At 43.2% G+C, this 19,289-nt stretch overlaps 1 protein-coding gene across 4 annotated transcripts in view; it reads right to left on the reverse strand.

The window, feature by feature from the left end:
- Positions 1–320: 320 nt before the first annotated feature.
- The window catches only part of LOC112236551 (PHD finger protein 14), a 149,418-nt gene continuing 130,449 nt past the window's right edge, over positions 321–19,289 (reverse strand). For 3 of the 4 annotated variants that reach the window (XM_042310556.1, XM_042310557.1, XM_042310554.1), the window contains exon 20: positions 321–2,025. In XM_042310556.1, the coding sequence (XP_042166490.1) occupies positions 1,933–2,025 (93 nt within the window). In that variant the 3' untranslated portion in view covers positions 321–1,932. The remainder of the gene's footprint in view (positions 2,026–19,289) is intronic. The other variant, XR_006080578.1, reaches the window with a different exon arrangement.

Genomic DNA, 19,289 nt, shown 5'->3' on the forward strand with positions numbered 1-19,289 from the left:
AACATATTATGACCCAGGAACACAGAGAAGGAGTCACCTTGCTGTCTCTGGCCCCTCAACACTCCACTACTGTAGGCTTGGATCTATAATGAATCCCAAATGGCACCCTATTCCCTAAATACTTTTGACAAAGTAGTGCAATGATCAAGCATTCAAAGTTTAATGGTTGCCATTTAATTTCCCTTTTCATGACTGCAGTTGTCCGAACGCTTGGTGTAAGGACGGTTCTTTTTTATGTTGACAACAATTCTTAAAAATGAAAAAAAAATAAAAAATGGAACGAATGTCATAGGGACAAAAGGAATGTTATTACCATAATATTGTTGTGGAATTGAAGTTTATTGGCACTTTAACATTTACAAAGTATCTAAATACATACTCTTAGCAAATGCATATCCCCCCAAAAATACATGACCCTTTCCCTTGTTGCTTTATTGTCAAATCAAAACATACAATGATACATTGGCAGCACTTAAACAGGTAAGTCAACGTGTTGACTTGTGTTGTAGTTCCTGGACAGCCTGGGTTATAAGCCAGAGTTTGTTTCCTTTGACTTGTAGTGCAGCCACAAACAAAGAGGATAGCTGACTTGAAATGGATTTGTGCCACCGAACGGGCCACACCATGTGTATGAGGTTACTGACATGTCAGACAGTGTGAACATAAATGCATACACACATAAAAACTAAACTCATTAAAAAAAAAAAGAGGTCATGACAATCCATAGAGAGAAGACCAGATAGCACCAACAAAAACGTTTTAAAACTGGCGATACAAGACCGTGGTGTTCCCATGCCGTACAGAAAATAGAGTTTCAATTCAAAGGTGATGAGAGATTGTATAAGAAATATTCGACCCCACTGAACACTTCACATACCGTGTATGTAAACAGGGCATTGAGGAGTTAGTATGATCCCAGGTTTGGGAGCAGGCTACTGAGGATAGTGTGAACACCATACTGTATAATGATTAGTGTATGAAAATAGATCTGAAGGAAAATGTTTGGTTGGTCAGGTTCATAAGCAGGTTCATATCCTCTAACAGTCTGACTGGTCTGGTCCATCCAGATACTTTCTCTGGGTTTTATATTTGATTTCATCTCTGCTGCAAAATACCGCCACGGACAGATGCACCTGAAAACAGAAATCTAACACTGGACTCCCCCGAATAAAAACCTTCTTAGTCAGCATACATTGAGGAGCTGTTTCATGAAGATCTTATATACAAACCATAGAGACACAATCTAGATTGTATATTTCTATGATAAAACCTGCATGTCAGCGACATCATCTCCAGTTACCATAGATTTTAGATTGTATATTTCTATGATAAAACCTGCACGTCAGCGACCTCATCTCCAGTTACCATAGATTTTAGATTGTATATTTCTATGATAAAACCTGCACGTCAGCGACCTCATCTCCAGTTACCATAGATTTTAGATTGTATATTTCTATGATAAAACCTGCACGTCAGCGACCTCATCTCCAGTTACCATAGCGAGAGTGAGGCTTCAGATCTGTCCTTTTTGAAAATATATACTATGACTTGAATTCCCTCTAAAAGATTCCACGGTACATTCTTTACCAAATACATTCTCTACTCTAAAATATACTGTTCCTCTGGCTACAAAACAAATGTGGTTAGTACCTCTGTACTCTGTCCCATATCTTACTGAGGAGAAAAGTTGTGTTAGCCTGATCCCAGATCTGTTGATGCCATCTTGTTTGTGTTGTCATTAGCTGCAAACCAGCACAAACAGATCTGGGACCAGGCTAGAGATGAGCAGTAATGTCAGTAAAACTGTGAGACATTACAGACTGTCCTGTTACCTACAGATCTTTGAAGTGGAATTGATGACACTGACTGACCGCTGACCAATAACATGAATATCACTGTGCTCAAAGATAAGGTCACACAGTTGTTTTTGTTTCAGTTGGGAATTTCTGTTGGGATGTTGTGCTCTGTCGTTTCCTCTTTGAATGAATCGTCCTCTTCATCCTCCTCACGCTCCTCCTCTTCTTCCTGAAACATAAAACATATAATAGGGTCAACACAGAATATTCAGGCACAGTATTTTCCTCACCTGGGTCCTCAAAATAGGTCTCTGGAAGGTCAAAAATATAAATGCCTTTAGACCACAGTTGGCCAAATCACATCCGAACTCCATAAATTAGATTTTTAGACAGGTCTGTCTCAATACCAACAGGGATAAGTAGTTCGTGTTGGTAGGCTAGTGTTTTGCTGGTGTTAAAGGCATTGTTCAGCAGCCATTTCCTCTTAGAACAAAGAGCTGTAGTCAGGGTGGGCAGGACTTGACACCCAGCTGATTCAGAAGGGAAGGCAAAGTGAAAGTGACGGTGGCGACAGCCGCAACAGTGACTAAATGACTCTGACAGATGCAATTATCTCCTTCTCTAGAGGTTAATATACACACCGAGTTTGAAAATGTAATGACTGCTTTAAGGAGCGTGTGTGTACGTGCAGCTGGACAGACCTACATGATGTATAGGCCTAGTGTAGATTCTTGGTGTGGATGTGAAGGCCCGCTGATTCTTCTAACAGTGTGTATGGTGTGTAGATGTGGTTCTGTTTCCCCTCACAGTATCCTTATAGTATACTCTATATCTAACGACATAGTAGAAAGGTATTGGTACATTCCTCAGTGTAGACTACCCATTATGACTGTGACGGTCATAGAAGTTTGGATGACAGTTATTGATCAGCCAATTAACCACGGTCACCATAATAACTTTTTGAATAGCAAAAAAAATATATATATATAGAGTGGGGCAAAAAAGTATTTAGTCAGCCACCAATTGTGCAAGTTCTCCCACATAAAAAGATGAGAGAGGTCTGTAATTTTCATCATAGGTACACTTCAACTATGACAGACAAAATGAAAAAAACAAAAATACAGAAAATCACATTGTAGGATTTTTAATACATTTATTTGCAAATTATGGTGGAAAATAAGTATTTGGTCAATAACAAAAGTTTCTCAATACTTTGTTATATACCCTTTGTTGGCAATGACAGAGGTCAAACGTTTTCTGTAAGTCTTCACAAGGTTTTCACACACTGTTGCTGGTATTGTGGCCCATTCCTCCATGCAGATCTCCTCTAGAGCAGTGATGTTTTGGGGCTGTTGCTGGGCAACATGGACTTTCAACTCCCTCTAAAGATTTTCTATGGGGTTGAGATCTGGAGACTGGCTAGGCCACTCCAGGACCTTGAAATGCTTCTTACGAAGCCACTCCTTCGTTGCCCAGGCGGTGTGTTTGGGATCATTGTCATGCTGAAAGACCCAGCCACGTTTCATCTTCAATGCCCTTGCTGATGGAAGGAGGTTTTCACTCAAAATCTCACAATACATGGCCCCATTCATTCTTTCCTTTACACGGATCAGTCGTCCTGGTCCCTTTGCAGAAAAACAGCCCCAAAGCATGATGTTTCCACCCCCATGCTTCACAGTAGGTATGGTGTTCTTTGGATGCAACTCAGCATTCTTTGTCCTCCAAACACGACAAGTTGAGTTTTTACCAAAAAGTTATATTTTGGTTTCATCTGACCATATGACATTCTCCCAATCTTCTTCTGGATCATCCAAATGCTCTCTAGCGAACTTCAGACGGGCCTGGACATGTACTGGCTTAAGCAGGGGGACACGTCTGGCACTGCAGGATTTGAGTCCCTGGCGGCGTAGTTTGTTACTGATGGTAGGCTTTGTTACTTTGGTCCCAGCTCTCTGCAGGTCATTCACTAGGTCCCCCCTGTGTGGTTCTGGGATTTTTGCTCACTGTTCTTGTGATCATTTTGACCCCACAGGGTTAGATCTTGCGTGGGAGCCCCAGATGGAGGGAGATTATCAGTGGTCTTGTATGTCTTCCATTTCCTAATAATTGCTCCCACAGTTGATTTCTTCAAACCAAGCTGTTTACCTATTGCAGATTCAGCCTTCCCAGCCTGGTGCAGGTCTACAATTTTGTTTCTGGTGTCCTTTGACAGCTCTTTGGTCTTGGCCATAGTGGAGGTTGGAGTGTGACTGTTTGAGGTTGTGGACAAGTGTCTTTTATACTGATAACAAGTTCAAACAGGTGCAATAAAATGCTAATTAATTACTTAAAAATCATACAATGTGATTTTCTGGATTTTTGTTTTAGATTCCATCTCTCACAGTCGAAGTGTACCAATGATAGAAATTACAGACCTCTACATGCTTTGTAAGTGGGAAAACCTGCAAAATCGGCAGTGTGTCAAATACTTGTTCTCCCCACTGTATATATACATACACACATCTTTAAAGATGCACATTTTCTTCTCTCCACAGTTCCTGACTGCATGTGTTGCTGCTGCAGGGAGGGGGGCATTACCTAAGCAAATGAAGACTTGTTTGCTAAAACACCTGGCTTGTTTCAGCAAGGAGAAACAAAGTTGGACTCAACCTCACAAATGCCCAGCCGTCCAGTCTTCCGTCAGCTGTTCATTCCACAAAAAAAACAGTTATGGCAGTTATTTTATTTTCATGACGGTGTTTATCTCTGACCATCGGTTACATGGTTATAAAGTCGTTGTGCCAGCCCTACTCCTATGGTAGTTATTATAACACAGGAGAAAATCTCCCCAAACTCCGAAGTGCACTTCAACAGCAGCTAATTGGGCCAATTGAGTATTTAAACATCAGATTGCAGTCCCTATTAGCCCTGGTCAAAAGTAGTGCACTGTATAGGGAATAGGGTGGAACGCAGCCTAACTACGAAGCAGAGTGGATCTCCCAGGCTTGATAACTGCGAGACATTAGCAGTGGAGTCGTAAATCAGCCAGAGTTTAGTTCTGGTTCATATATCACCCTGTAACTCACACACACCTTGTCTGTGTCTCCTCTATGGACGCACTTTTGATATGCAGCCTCCCACCGGTAAAAAATGCCTTACTCTTTCCTGAACTCAGGATACTTCTCCACCTCCCTCCTTCGGCCGGGCCCCACCCGCGGGCCGATATAAATCTATCGTTGCCGGGGACAACATGTCGTGAACCTCGGCCGACGTACGTATCGGGCCGTGCCATCCACCAAATCTCTCGGACAAGCCTGCCAATTTTCCAATTACCTGTGGCACCATTCACTATCTCATCCCCAGGCAATGGGGAGACAGGAGACGAGGAGAGGCCAGGCTGGCCAATAGCTAGCGCATGCTAACAGTCTCATAAACAGCCAGGGTTGGGGCTAAGAGGAGCTCCTTAAGTACTGTAAATAGACTGACTGGCTGATTTTAATGTACCTATGCTGACCTGGTCATGTTCTGTTAGCAGCTCCAGCAAACACTTAAAGACTTCATTTGTCCAGTATAGAAAGTATAGGGATAAAGAGAGAGGCCAGGTGTATGACGGCACTACACAATATACTCTGAAGGAGATAAAGAGAGAGGCCAGGTGTATGACGGCACTACACAATATACTCTGAAGGAGATAAAGAGAAAGGCCAGGTGTATGACGGCACTACACAATATACTCTGAAGGAGATAAAGAGAGAGGCCAGGTGTATGACAGCACTACACAATATACTCTGAAGGAGATAAAGAGAGAGGCCAGGTGTATGACGGCACTACACAATATACTCTGAAGGAGATAAAGAGAAAGGCCAGGTGTATGACGGCACTACACAATATACACTGAAGGAGATAAAGAGAAAGGCCAGGTGTATGACGGCACTACACAATATACACTGAAGGAGATAAAGAGAGAGGCCAGGTGTATGACGGCACTACACAATATACACTGAAGGAGATAAAGAGAGAGGCCAGGTGTATGACGGCACTACACAATATACACTGAAGGAGATAAAGAGAGAGGCCAGGTGTATGACGGCACTACACAATATACTCTGAAGGAGATAAAGAGAAAGGCCAGGTGTATGACAGCACTACACAATATACACTGAAGGAGATAAAGAGAGAGGCCAGGTGTATGACGGCACTACACAATATACTCTGAAGGAGATAAAGAGAAAGGCCAGGTGTATGACAGCACTACACAATATACACTGAAGGAGATAAAGAGAGAGGCCAGGTGTATGACGGCACTACACAATATACTCTGAAGGAGATAAAGAGAAAGGCCAGGTGTATGACAGCACTACACAATATACACTGAAGGAGATAAAGAGAGAGGCCAGGTGTATGACAGCACTACACAATATACTCTGAAGGAGATAAAGAGAGAGGCCAGGTGTATGACGGCACTACACAATATACTCTGAAGGAGATAAAGAGAAAGGCCAGGTGTATGACAGCACTACACAATATACACTGAAGGAGATAACGCTACACAAGTAAAACGTGTTCAGAGAGAGACGGGAGCATTTTCAGTATTTTTACTAGTGTGAAATACTGTACATAACACGTTTAAATAACCACATTAATAAAAACATGGAAACATGCTGATATGATCATTATTGCACTGCTGTGGAGGACATGAACAATGCCAAGTAACTAACAACTACTACAAGCTGTGGTGTACCCTTTCCATTATGACCACAACCATAGGAGTTAGCAAGACAGCACAAATAGATCTGGCACCAGAACCCCTGAGCCTGTTCCCTCACAGAAACAGAATAATGAGATAGTGGGCCCTGACGCAAGGCCGGTCCCACTGACAGACAGAGTGATATTTGCGCTGTGAGGAGTGGAGTGGAGTGGAGAGGAGTGGAGTGGAGAGGAGTGGAGTGGAGAGAGCCACCAGAAGGAGTTCTTCCCTCAAAGGGCCTGGAGAAAGGGAGAGAGTGGTGGAGGAAGAGGGGATAAGAGGGAGAGAGAGAGAAACTGACAGGCTCTGGCATATCTCCATCACTCCCCTTTGGGAGAGAGGTAGGGGGAGAAGGGGATGGAGGGGAAGAAAGAGACAGAAAGGTAGAGGGAGAGAGACTGTTCCGCCCACACATACTCTATCTCCATGGGTCACCAGCCCTCTGGCACCAGCAGCACATACATGTATGCTAATGACATGCCACATGTTTTATTCTAATTGAGTTGGGTGTTCTTAAAGGGCATGCAGAGCCTGTCGTCTATCGCTCTCCTGCTTTCTCACACACTGCTGCTGCTGCTCTCAACATGTGAGTCTGGAAGGAAGGAGAGAGGTGGAGAGAGATGGAGACTACTCCCCCCACACAAGAGGAGGAGAGCAAGGATGAGGGGGAGGAGAGTAGTGAACCCTAGGTGGCAACAAAGGCCCATGGAGCTGCTAATGTGCTCGAGGCTGAGACCCCCACTAGCTGAAAAGGAGAACACAATCGCTCCAAAAGACAACCCCCTCCTCCATCCCTCCCCCCGCCCACACACCACATGCAGAAAACTTCATAAAGCGGGATAAAAAACAATGCTGTAAAATAAAATGTAAATGTCCAACACCACATCTCCTTCTTTAATGAGCTTCAGCATCGTCCCTTTATCAAGCTGGCGCAATCCTCACAAGAATTAGCAGCTAATTAGTAGGACTTACTTTCCTTTTTGCTTTGATGGTATTTACCAGTGTGGTTGTCTGTGGTGTACTGTGTGTGTGTGGTGGAGGAAGTAGTGTTATGGTACTGGGTTTCTTTGATAAGTGCTGCTGGGTGGTTCTAAGGGGTTTACAGCATCCCTGCAAGGTATTGATGCTCCTAGAACCACATGAAAACACCCACGGTGTGAACAACATTAAAGCATACAAATAACTAACGATTAAAACACCTCATATGACCAACACTAATGTCCAAAAGAGAGTGTACAAAGACAGACTCTGGTGTGAAGCCCTGTGTGTATTCATACAGTCATCAAACACTCTTTCACAAAGGCGATATTTGTGTCCTTTTGAAAGGGACAAATGAAATTCTAATGGCACAAAAGGAATTGATTAAGCAAATGAAGGGTGGTGTGTCTGTGTGTGTGAGTGAGTGAGGAAGAAACAGTGAGAAAAGAAGAGTGTATGTGTGTGTCAGTGTATAAGCATGAAATGTGTGTATGAACGTCTGTGTGTGTGTGTGTATGAGCGTGGGAGTGTATGAGCATGAATGTATGTGTATGTGTGAGCGTGGGAGTGTATGAGCATGAATGTATGTGTATGTGTATGTGTGTGTATGAGCGTGGGAGTGTATGAGCATGAATGTATGTGTATGTGTGTGTATGAGCGTGGGAGTGTATGAGCATGAATGTATGTGTATGTGTGTGAGTGTGTATGAATGTGCGCACCGGTGTGATTTAAAGCCTCTGTGGCCACTCAGGAGAGGACACAATATAATTGGTTGGGCCATAAACAGTGGTTTCATTAGTTCCTTCAGACAGTGCATTACATTTAAACACATCTCACCCACACACACACGGCCTCCTCTCCTCTACCTCGTTCTTCTCCGGTCCTGTTCTCCCTCTCTTTTTCTTCCCTACTCCTCGTCTTCCTCTCTGTCGCTCCCTACACCACACCGCCCAGCCAAACCAGTCACCAGAAAGCAGCACAATTAAATTTCATGACTGCGCATATTTGTGATTCCCATTTCGTTTATTACAAAGGGCATTCATTAATCTCCCTTCTTTTCCGAGAAGCGGATTTCCATTTTAGTGAGGCATGACAGATACTGGAGGTGAGCCTACCAAGCCAGGCTTAATTTAATCAGAGGTAAAATGCACAAGCGGGAGGTTTTTTATCCTCTGTTTGATAAGAGCTGATGCTCACAGGGAAAATATATGGTGGCGGTGGCGGCGTGTGTGTGTGCGTGTGCGTGCACGTGTGTGTGTGTGTGTGCGTGTGTGCGCGTGTGTGTGTGTGAGAGTGAGGGGGAGAAGAGAAGTCATTTCTCTGCAGTTTCCAATTTGAACCATTTAAAATGTGGCACTAAATCATAAATAAAGGCTAAAGGCAAAGTGCTTGGTAGGAATCTGTGGGACAAACTGGCCAAAGTGCCTCTTCCATTATCTCTGAGTAATGGAGAGGACGTACAAAGAAATCAGGAACAAATAAAAACAACAGAAACCTGAAAGAAGCTGGAAATGAGGGACCAGAGGACAAGTCAATGAAAACCTGGCTATTAGTGCTGAGCGATTAACCGACATTCCAGGTATTATTTATTTTTTACAACTCGTTGACCTACATCTGTTCAATTGTTTGAATTCCATTTCGTCAGTTGTTTTTCTGTGAGCTCGATGTGCAGTTTCTGTAGAGATAAATCTGATCAAGCCTCAACAGTGTAAGATGTAGTAGGAAGTTGTAGTTTCCAACAGGCCACTATTCTACATTGTTTAGAGCAGAAAACAAGGTAATTAACTACAATGACCATAATCCATTGCGTGCTCGCTTACTTGTCCGGAACAGACACAAAGACTGAGAGAAAAGAGAACACAATATCTAGAGGGATTAGAAAAAAGTTGCTTTGCGAACCTGAAAATACATGATCGAAGTTATTGATAGTTGATACTTAGCAGTCCTAAACTATGCTTTATTTACTTTGAAGAACTACTAAAATAGTGATTTTGTCACTCGACTTGTCAACTCGACTCAATGAGCAACAGAGTAGGGCTGTCTAATAAGTCCTTAGTTTTGGGGATATGCTCGCGTAAAACAATTTGGCTAATCTATACTTCCAATTTTCCAAGTCCTATTCTTGAAGATCAAGGGGTATTACATGGTTTTTAATGTAAAGATATAATTTAATCTAATTATTATATGTAGTAGAAAGTGATTGGCTAGAAGAAGCCTACATAACCAACCCATAAAGTAAAATTGAACATCCATATATGGCCAGCTATGAAAACTTTAACATTGATTTATCCTGCAATAGATGTTGTTCAATTGGTAACATACATTTTTGTCTTCTTCTAATGCCTCTTAAGGGGAAAGTAATCTGAAATTAACTGAACGTAATCAGATTACTTTACAGAGTTTGGGTAACTCAAAAGTTACGTTACTGATTACAATTTTGGACAGGTAACTAGTAACTAACAGATTACATTTAGAAAGTAATCTATCCAACCCTGGAAATAACACATGGAATCATGTAGTAACCAAAAAAGTGTTAAACAAATCTAAATATATTTTAGATTCTTCAAAGTAGCCCCCCTTCGCTTTGATGACAGCTTTGCACATTCTTGGCATTCTCTCAACCACCTTCACCTGGAATGCTTTCCCAACAGTCTTGAAGGAGTTCCCACATATGCTGAGCACTTGTTGGCTGCTTTTCCTTTACTCTGCACTCCAACTCATCCCAAACCATCTTAATTGGGTTGAGGTCGGGTGATTGTGGAGGCCAGGTCATCTGATGCAGCACTCCATTACTCTCATTCTTGGTCAAATAACCCTTACACAGCCTGGAGGTGTGTTGGGTCATCGTCCTGTTGAAAAACAAATGATAGTCCCACTAAGCGCAAACCTGATCTGATGGCGTATTGCTGCAGAATACCGTGGTAGACATGCTGGTTAAGTGTGCCTTGAATGCTAAATAAATCACAGACAGTATCACCAGCAAAGCAGCCCCACACCATCACACCTCCTCCTCCATGCTTCATGGTGGGAGCCACACATACAGAGATCATCCGTTCACCTACTCTGCGTCTCACAAAGACACAGCATTTGGAACCCAAAATCTCAAATTTGGACTCATCAGACCAAAGGACAGATTTCCCCCGGTTTAATGTCCATTGCTCGTGTTTCTTGACCCAAGCAAGTCTCTTCTTATTATTGGTGTCCTTTAGTAGTGGTTTCTTTGAAGCAATTTGACCATGAAGACCTGATTCACGCAGTCTCTGAACAGTTGATGTTGAGATGTGTCTGTTACTTGAACTCTGTGATGCATTTATTTGGGCTGCCATTTCTGAGGCTGGTAACTCCAATGAACTTATCCTCTGCAGCAGAGGTAACTCTGGGTCTTCCCTTGCTGTGGCGGTCCGCATGAGAGCCAGTTTCAACATAGCGCTTGATGGTTTTTACGACTATACTTGAAGAAACTTTCACAGTTCTTGAAATCTTCCGCACTGACTAACCTTCTTGTCTTAAAGTAATGACGGACGGTCATTTCTCTTTGCTTATTTGAGCTGTTCTTGCCATAATATGGACTTTGTCTTTTACCAAATAGGGCTATCTTCTGTATACCAACCCTACCTTGTCACAACACAACTGATTGGCTAAAAAACATTGAGGAAAGAAATTCCACTATTTAACTTTTAACAAGGCCCACCTGTTAATTGAAATGCATTCCAGGTGACTACCTCATGAAGCTGGTTGAGAGAATGCCAAGAGTGTGCAAAGCTGTCATCAAGGCAAAGGGTGGCTGCTTTGAAGAATCTCAAATATAAAATATATTTTGATTGGTTTAACACTTTTTTGGTTACTACATGATTCTATATGTGTTATTTCATAGATGATGTCTTCACCATTATTCTACAATGTAGAAAATAGTAAAAATAAAGAAAATCCCTTGAATGAGTAGGTGTGTCTAAACTTTTGACTGGTACTGTACATTCTGCATTCAGAATGAACAGAGCTGTGGTTGTGTTCATGAAAAGAGTAAATTTAGTGGGTAGACTGATTGCTAGTGGAATATTTCTAAGGGATGTGTTGGTGTCGATTTCTCCTCTTTCGACTCCTTCGACAAGGGTGGTAGTTGTGAATCTGCTTCAGTTAATTACGGATGATCAAATCCGGAAAGAGCCGAGTCGTTTTCGTAAGTCTGCTTGCGGTTTTCGTGTACTGTCGGCAGGTTTTCCGGCAGATGTCGTTAAGCATGTTGTTTCGTTCCGAAGGCAAGTGTTCATGTTTCTGAATAACAATGAGCAACAGTTAAAATGTGCATTTTAAAGTGAGGCATGGGGAGTGGCTCTACGCGGGGTTTGCCAGCAAAGATAGACTGCAGTGCTTTGAGAATGGGAACTTGGGGCATAAGAGCTTTGAGTGCCCACATAAAGGCTGTAGACAAGGTGAGGGTACAAGCGCCAGTGGGGGAAATCGAGGTCAACGGGCAGGGGGCCATGAGATGCAGGCAGCATAGGTGGGCCTAGTCATGCTAGGGATGGTGATGTAGATGAGGCTGGGTCAAGTCATGTTAAGGATGGTGGTGTAGATGTGGCTGGGTCTAGTCATCAAAATAAATGTATTTATATAGCCTGTCTTATATCAGCTGATATCTCAAAGTGCTGTACATAAACCCAGCCTAAAAAAAAACCCAAACAGCAAGCAATGCAGGTGTAGAAGCACAGTCATGCTATGGATGGTGGTGTAGCTGAGACTCGGTCTCGTCATGTTATGGATGGTGGTGTAGATGAGGCTGGGTCTAATCAGGTTATGCTAGTGGATGAGGAGAGTATAGTGGGGAAGGGTAAGCGACTATGGGTGAGGAGGGGGGTGTCATGCAGAAGAGGAAAAAGGGGGAGAAGAAAGGAGGTGGGAGGGTAGAGGCGAATAGAGAGAAAGGGCAGGTGGTCAGGATGGGAGATGGAGATGAGGAAGGTGAGTCTGAGGAAGAGGACGATGAGGTTTTCTTTTCAGACTCATTCTCAATGGGTCCAGAGCTGATAGCCAGTCAGGCAGAGGGGTCAAAGTACACGGTGAGGTAATAGTCAAGGTTCCTGAATGAGACTAAAGTGAAAAAGAAGGCTAATCTTTAAGCTTTTTTTTTTGCAATCCGGGAAAGTTATTAAGATCAGTACAACATGTGATGAAAAATGAGGGGCATGCTGTCCTCTCATTCAGGAAACGTTTTAGGTTGAGGAAGTGGGTCACAACCGTGTGTAAGGGTCTACCTTCAGACACTGTTTAGATTCATTGTTTCTTTCTGACACTGGGGCTTTTTTGAGCTATTGGTCTCTTTCTTTGCTGGCTTTTCTCCCACTTCTTATGGAGACTTCGGGTAGGCTCGCTTAATATAAATGGTGCCAGAGATGCGGGAAAGAGGAGTGAGTTGGGTGAATATGTAAAGCAAACAAAAGTACAGGTGTTGTTTCTGCAGGAGACGCATAGTGATGTGGTGAATGAAGTCGATTGGGGGCTCTGGTGGAAAGGGGCAAGTGTGCTGAGCCATGGAACAAATGTTAGTGCAGGGGTGGCAGTCCTTTTTGCACCGGGTCTGGCCGTAAAAAGAGGAGACGATGGTGTTCAGCGGGGACTGGAACTGCACAATGGATTTTTATGAAAGACAGAAATGGGGAGGAGCCTCATTCAGGCTTAGTGGGGGCGTTAAGGGACATCATTAATCAGTCTGACCTAGTGGATGTTTGGAGAACTAGACATCCTGACACAAGACCGTATACATGAGTGAAGGTCTTTGGGGCTAGGGTGAGTCTCTCTCTATGAAGACTATTATATTATAAACAGAAGAGTATAGTCTCTCTCCCTCTGAAGACTATTATATTATAAACAGGAGAGTATAGTCTCTCTCTCTCTTCCTTGAAGTCTATTATATTATCAATAGGAGAGTATGGTCTCTCTCTCCCTATGAAGACTATTATATTATCAACAGAAGAGTACAGTCTCTATTCTCTCTCGATGAAGACTATTTTTTGGAAATGGCGCCGGAGGAGATGGCTGCCGTTTTCCGGTCTCCTAACCAATTGTGCTATTATGTGTTCTTTTTCACGATATTTGTAAATTACTTTGTACATAATGTTTCTGCAACTGTATCTTACTGAAGAAAAGAGCTTCTGGATATCAGGACAGCGATCACTCACCTCGGATTAGACAAAGATTTTTTCAACAACAACAACAAGCAGGACTCACACGATATTCTCCAAACACCCCACAGGGCAGACATCCCAATTATTCACAAAAGGAAAAGACGCAGAGGACAAAGAGCCGGATGCCTCGTCCGGACCCGCAGAAGGCAACTAGCAACGCTGCCGTTACCGTCAATATTACTCGCCAACGTGCAATCATTGGACAATAAACTAGACGAGGTACGATCACGAATATCCTACCAACGGGACATCAAAAACTGTAATATCCTATGCTTCACGGATTCGTTGCTGAATGACGACATGGATATTCAGCTAGCGGGATACACGCTGCACCGGCAGGATAGAGCAGCATATTCCGTTAAGACGGGGACGGGGACGGGGGGGTCTGTGCATATTTGTAAACAACAGCTGGTGCACGAAATCTATGGAAGTCTCTAGATTTTGCTCGCCTGAAGTAGAGTATATTGTGATAAACTGCAGGCCACACTACTTGTCTAGAGCGTTCTCAGCTATACTTTTCGTGGCTGTTTATTTACCACCATAGAGAGATGCTGGCACTAAGACCGCACTAAGTCAGCTGTATAAGGAAATAAGCAAACAAGAAACCACTCACCCAGAGGCAGCGCTCCTAGTGGCCGGAGACTTTAATGCAGGGAAACTGAAATCAGTTCTACCAAATCTCTATCAACATGTTAAATGTGCAACCAGAGGGGAAACAATTTTAGATCACCTGTACTCCACACACAGAGATGCGTACAAAGCTCTCCCTCGCCCTCCATTTGGTAAACACGACCACAACTCTATCCTCCTGATTCCTGCTTACAAGCAAAAATTAAAGCAGGAAGCACCAGTGACTCGGTCTATAAAAAAAAAATGTTCAGATGAAGCAGATGCTAAACTACAGAACTGTTTTGCTAGCACAGACTGGAATATGTTCTGGGATTCTTCCGATGACATTGAGGAATACACCACATCAGTCACTTGCTTTATCAATAAGTGCATTGAGGACATCCCCCACCCCACAGTGACTGTACATACATACCCAAACCAGAAGCCATGGATTACAGGCAACATTCGCAACTGAGCTAAAGGGTAGAGCTGCCGCTTTCAAGGTGCGGGAACCCGGAAGCTTACAAGAAATCCCGCTATGCTCTGCGACAAACCATCAAATAGGCAAAGTGTCAATACAGGGCTAATATTGAATCATACTACACTGGCTCCGACGCTTGTCTTATGTGGCAGGGCTTGAAAACTATTACAGACAACAAAGGGAAGCACAGCCGCGAGCTGCCCAGTGACACGAGCCTACCAGACGAGCTAAATCACTTCTATGCTCGCTTCGAGGCAAGCAACACTGAGGCATGCATGAGAGCCTCAGCTGTTCTGGACGACTGTGTGATCACGCTCTCCATAGCCGACGTGAGTAAGACCTTTAAACAGGTCAACATACACAAGACATTTTCAACATGTTCCTGATTGAGTCTAATACCAACATGCTTCAAGCCACCATAGTTCCTGTGCCCAAGAACACAAAGGCAACCTGCCTAATTGACTACAGACCCGTAGCACTCACGTCCGTAGCCATGAAGTGCTTTGAAAGGCTGGTAATGGCTCACATCAACACCATTACCCCAGAAACCCTAGACCCACTCCAATTTGCATACCGCAAAAACAGATCCACAGATGATTCTATCTCTATTGCACTCCACACTGCCTTTTCCCACCTGGACAAAATGAACACCTACATGAGAATGCTGTTCATTGACTACAACTCAGCGTTCAACACCATAGTATCCTCAAAGCTCATCACTGAGCTAAGGAACTTGGGACTAAACACCTCCCTTTGCAACTGGATCCTGGACTTCCTGACAGGCCGCCCCCAGGTGGTGAGGGTAGGTAGCAACACATCTGCCACGCTGATCCTCAATACTGGAGCTCCCCAGGGGTGCATGCTCAGTCCCCTCCTGTACTCCCTGTTCACCCACGACTACATGGCCAGGCACAACTCCAACACCATTAAGTTTGCTGAGGACACAACAGTGGTAGGCCTGATCCCCGACGCCGGGTGGTGCCAGAATAACAACCTCTCTCTCAACGTAACCAAGACTAAGGAGATGATGGTGGACTACAGGAAAATAAGCACCGAGCACATCCCCATTCTCATCGACGGGGCTGTAGTGGAGCAGGTTGAGAGCTTCAAATTCCTTGGTATCCACATCAACAACAAACAAGATTGGTCCAAACACACAAAGACAGTCGTGAAGAGGGCACGACAAAGCCTATTCCCCCCCAGGAAACCAAAAAGATTTGGCATGGGTCCTGAGATCCTCAAAAAGTTCTACAGCTGCAACCTCGAGAGCATCCTGACCGGTTGCATCACTGCCTGGTACGGCAATTGCTCGGCCTCCGACCGCAAGGCACTTCGGAAGGTAGTGCGTACGGCCCAGTACATCACTGGGGCAAAGCTGCCTGCCATCCAGGACCTCTACACCAGGCGGTGTCAGAGGAAGGCCCTAAAAATTGTCAAAGACCCCAGCCACAGACTGTTCTCTCTACTACCGCATGGCAAGCGGTACCGGAGTGCCTAGTCTAGGACAAAAAAGGCTTCTCAACAGTTTTTACCCCCAAGCCATAAGACTGCTGAACAGGTAACCAAATGGTTACCCGGACTATTTGCATTGTGTGCCCCTCTTTACGCTTCCCTCTTTACGCTTCTGCTACTCTCTGTTCATCATATATGCATAGTCACTTTAACGATGCCTACATGTACATACTACCTCAATAAGCATGACTAACAGGTGTCTGTATATAGCCTTGCTACTCTTTTTTCAAATGTCTTTTTAATATTGTTTTATTTCTTTACCTACACACACACACACACACACACATACTTTTTTCTTCTTCGCACTATTGCTTAGAGCCTGTAAAGTAAGCATTTCACTCTAAGGTTTGTATTCGGCGCACGTGACAAATAAACTTTGATTTGATTTTATCAACAGGAAAGTATAGTCTCTCTCTCTCCCCCCATCTTGGATGGTGAGTGGACCCCAGACCTCACAACCATAAAGATCAATCTGTTCTACAACTGATTCAAGTAATTTTTGCCAGGACAGGATACTCTGAGCGCAGCCCAATCCAGAAATCCAGCAGTGGCTTCTGATTAAATTACATTTTCACAGAACCGCTTGTTGCAATTTCCATGAGGCTCTCTTGTTCAGCTATCGGTAAGTGGACTGGAGGCAGGGCATGAAAGGGATAACGAATTCAGTTGTTTGTGTCATCCGTTTCAGGAAAGTACCTGTGTAATTGCGCACCCAACCCAACACAGGTGCTTCACTATATTACATTTGACATGGTCTGTAAGCTAGAGTTCATTAATGCAGACAGAGAAGAGCTCCAACTTCTTAATCATAGCCTCAATTTTGTCCCGCACATTGAATATAGTTGCAGAGAGTCCCTGTAATCCTAGATTCAGATCATTCAGGTGAGAAAAACATCACTCAGATAGGCCAGTCGTGTGAGAAACTCCGTATCATGCAAGCGGTCAGACAAGTGAAAATGATGGTCAGTAAAGAAAACTTTGAGCTCGTCTCTCAGTTAAAAGAACATGTCAACACTTTGCCCCTTGATAACCAGCGCACTTCTGTATGTTGTAAAAGCGTTACATGGTTGCTGCCCATATCATTGCATAGTGCAGAAAATACACAAGAGTTCAGGGGCCTTGCTTTAACAAAGTTCACCATTTTCACTGTAGTGTCCAAAACGTCTTGGTGGTGTTGGGAGTGGCGCCTAAGTGGCGTCGGGAGCAACTGCTTGCAGGCGCGTTACCACTCCACTATGTCTCCCTGTCATGGCTTTTGCACCATCAGTACAGATACCAACATGAGCAGCAGCTACGTTTGGCTACATACAAACCGTTAGTGGAATTCCCACAAGAGAGTAACGGTTAATGTGATTAGATGGTAATTATTTGACTAGGCTACCTGTATTTGACATTGTGTTGTTATTTGGCTGAACACCAGATGGTTTCATTTTATTTTTGGCTGTGAAACGAGGCTACTCAGGCAAGAGAAAAACCTCACCCAAATGTATAGCCCCGTTGGAAAATATAAATGGACTGTTTGAAAACATGTAAAAAAAAATAAAAACACAAGAAATTGCATTTGGAATACCCCCGACAGAATTGTGTGTGTACCTCAGTTTGGGAACAGTGTCCACTATAGATGGAATTGGTATTTGTGGTCATGGCAACTGCACCTTACTTGGAACATCATTATTTTAGTCTTACTGAGATTTACTGTCAGGGCCTAGGTCTGACAGGATCTGTGTAGAACATCTAGGTGCTGCTATAAGCCCTCCTTGGTTGGGGAAATAAGCACCAGATCATCAGCATACAGTAGACATTTGTCTTCAGATTCTAGTCGGGTGAGGCTGGGTGATGGAGACTGTTCTAATTGTATTTATATTTAACCTTTATTTAACTAGGCAAGTCAGTTCAGAACAAATTCTTATTAGCAATGATGGCCTACCGGGGAACAGTGGGTTAACTGTCTTGTTCAAGGGTAGAACGAGATATTTTTTTTACCTTGTCAGCTCGGGGATTCGATCCAGCAACCTTTTGTTACTGGCCCAACGCTCTAACCACTAGCTACCGGACGCCCCTAAATGACCTTGACATTTGCTCAATACATTGTTTTCACTGAGGAAATGTAAGAGTCTGCTGTTGATGATAATGCAGAAGATTTCCCAAGGTTGCTGTTGACGCATATCCCACGGTAGTTATTGGGACAATATAATGGCGCAATAAAATAAAATAAATTACTTAAAAATCATAAAATGTGATTTTCTGGATTTTTGTTTTAGATTCCGTCTCTCACAGTTGAAGTGTACCTATGATAAAAATTACAGACCTCTAGATGCTTTGTAAGTAGGAAAATCGGCAAAATCGGCAGTGTTTCAAATACTTGTTCGTTCTCCCCACTGTATGTATGTATGTATGTATGTATGTATGTATGTATGTATGTATGTATGTATGTATGTATGTATGTATGTATGTATGTATGTATGTATGTATGTATGTATGTATGTATGTATGTATGTATGTATGTATATGTACAGTTGAAGTTGGAAGTTTACAAGTTCACATTAAATCTCGTTTTTCAACCACTCCACAAAAGTCTTGTTAAACTATAGTTTTGGCAAGTCGGTTAGGACATCTACTTTGTGCATGACAAAAGTCATTTTTCCAACAATTGTTTACAGACAGATCATTTCCAGTGGGTCAGAAGTTTACTGACTGTGCCTTTAAACAGTTTCAAATGATTTTCTAACAAGTTTTTTATTTTCTAAAAACAGCTTGAATTGAGGTGTGTTCCGCCTCATTCATTCACATAAAAGTAGTCATCTTAACTTGAGCGGACCAATACATTTTTCTAGACATTTCTGACCCGGACAAAATTCCCCAAACACTTCCCAATTGTTTGTGCAGTTCATGTCTGCAGACATCTGCTCATCTCCCGTGCTGCACACACGTGTTCCACATTTTCCATCTGTTGCCTGCATCGCAGTCATAGTTGTTTTCCTTACCAATGACTTTGGAAATGTGTG

Source organism: Oncorhynchus tshawytscha, linkage group LG31, assembly GCF_018296145.1.
Source record: "Oncorhynchus tshawytscha isolate Ot180627B linkage group LG31, Otsh_v2.0, whole genome shotgun sequence".
Lineage (NCBI taxonomy): Eukaryota > Metazoa > Chordata > Actinopteri > Salmoniformes > Salmonidae > Oncorhynchus > Oncorhynchus tshawytscha.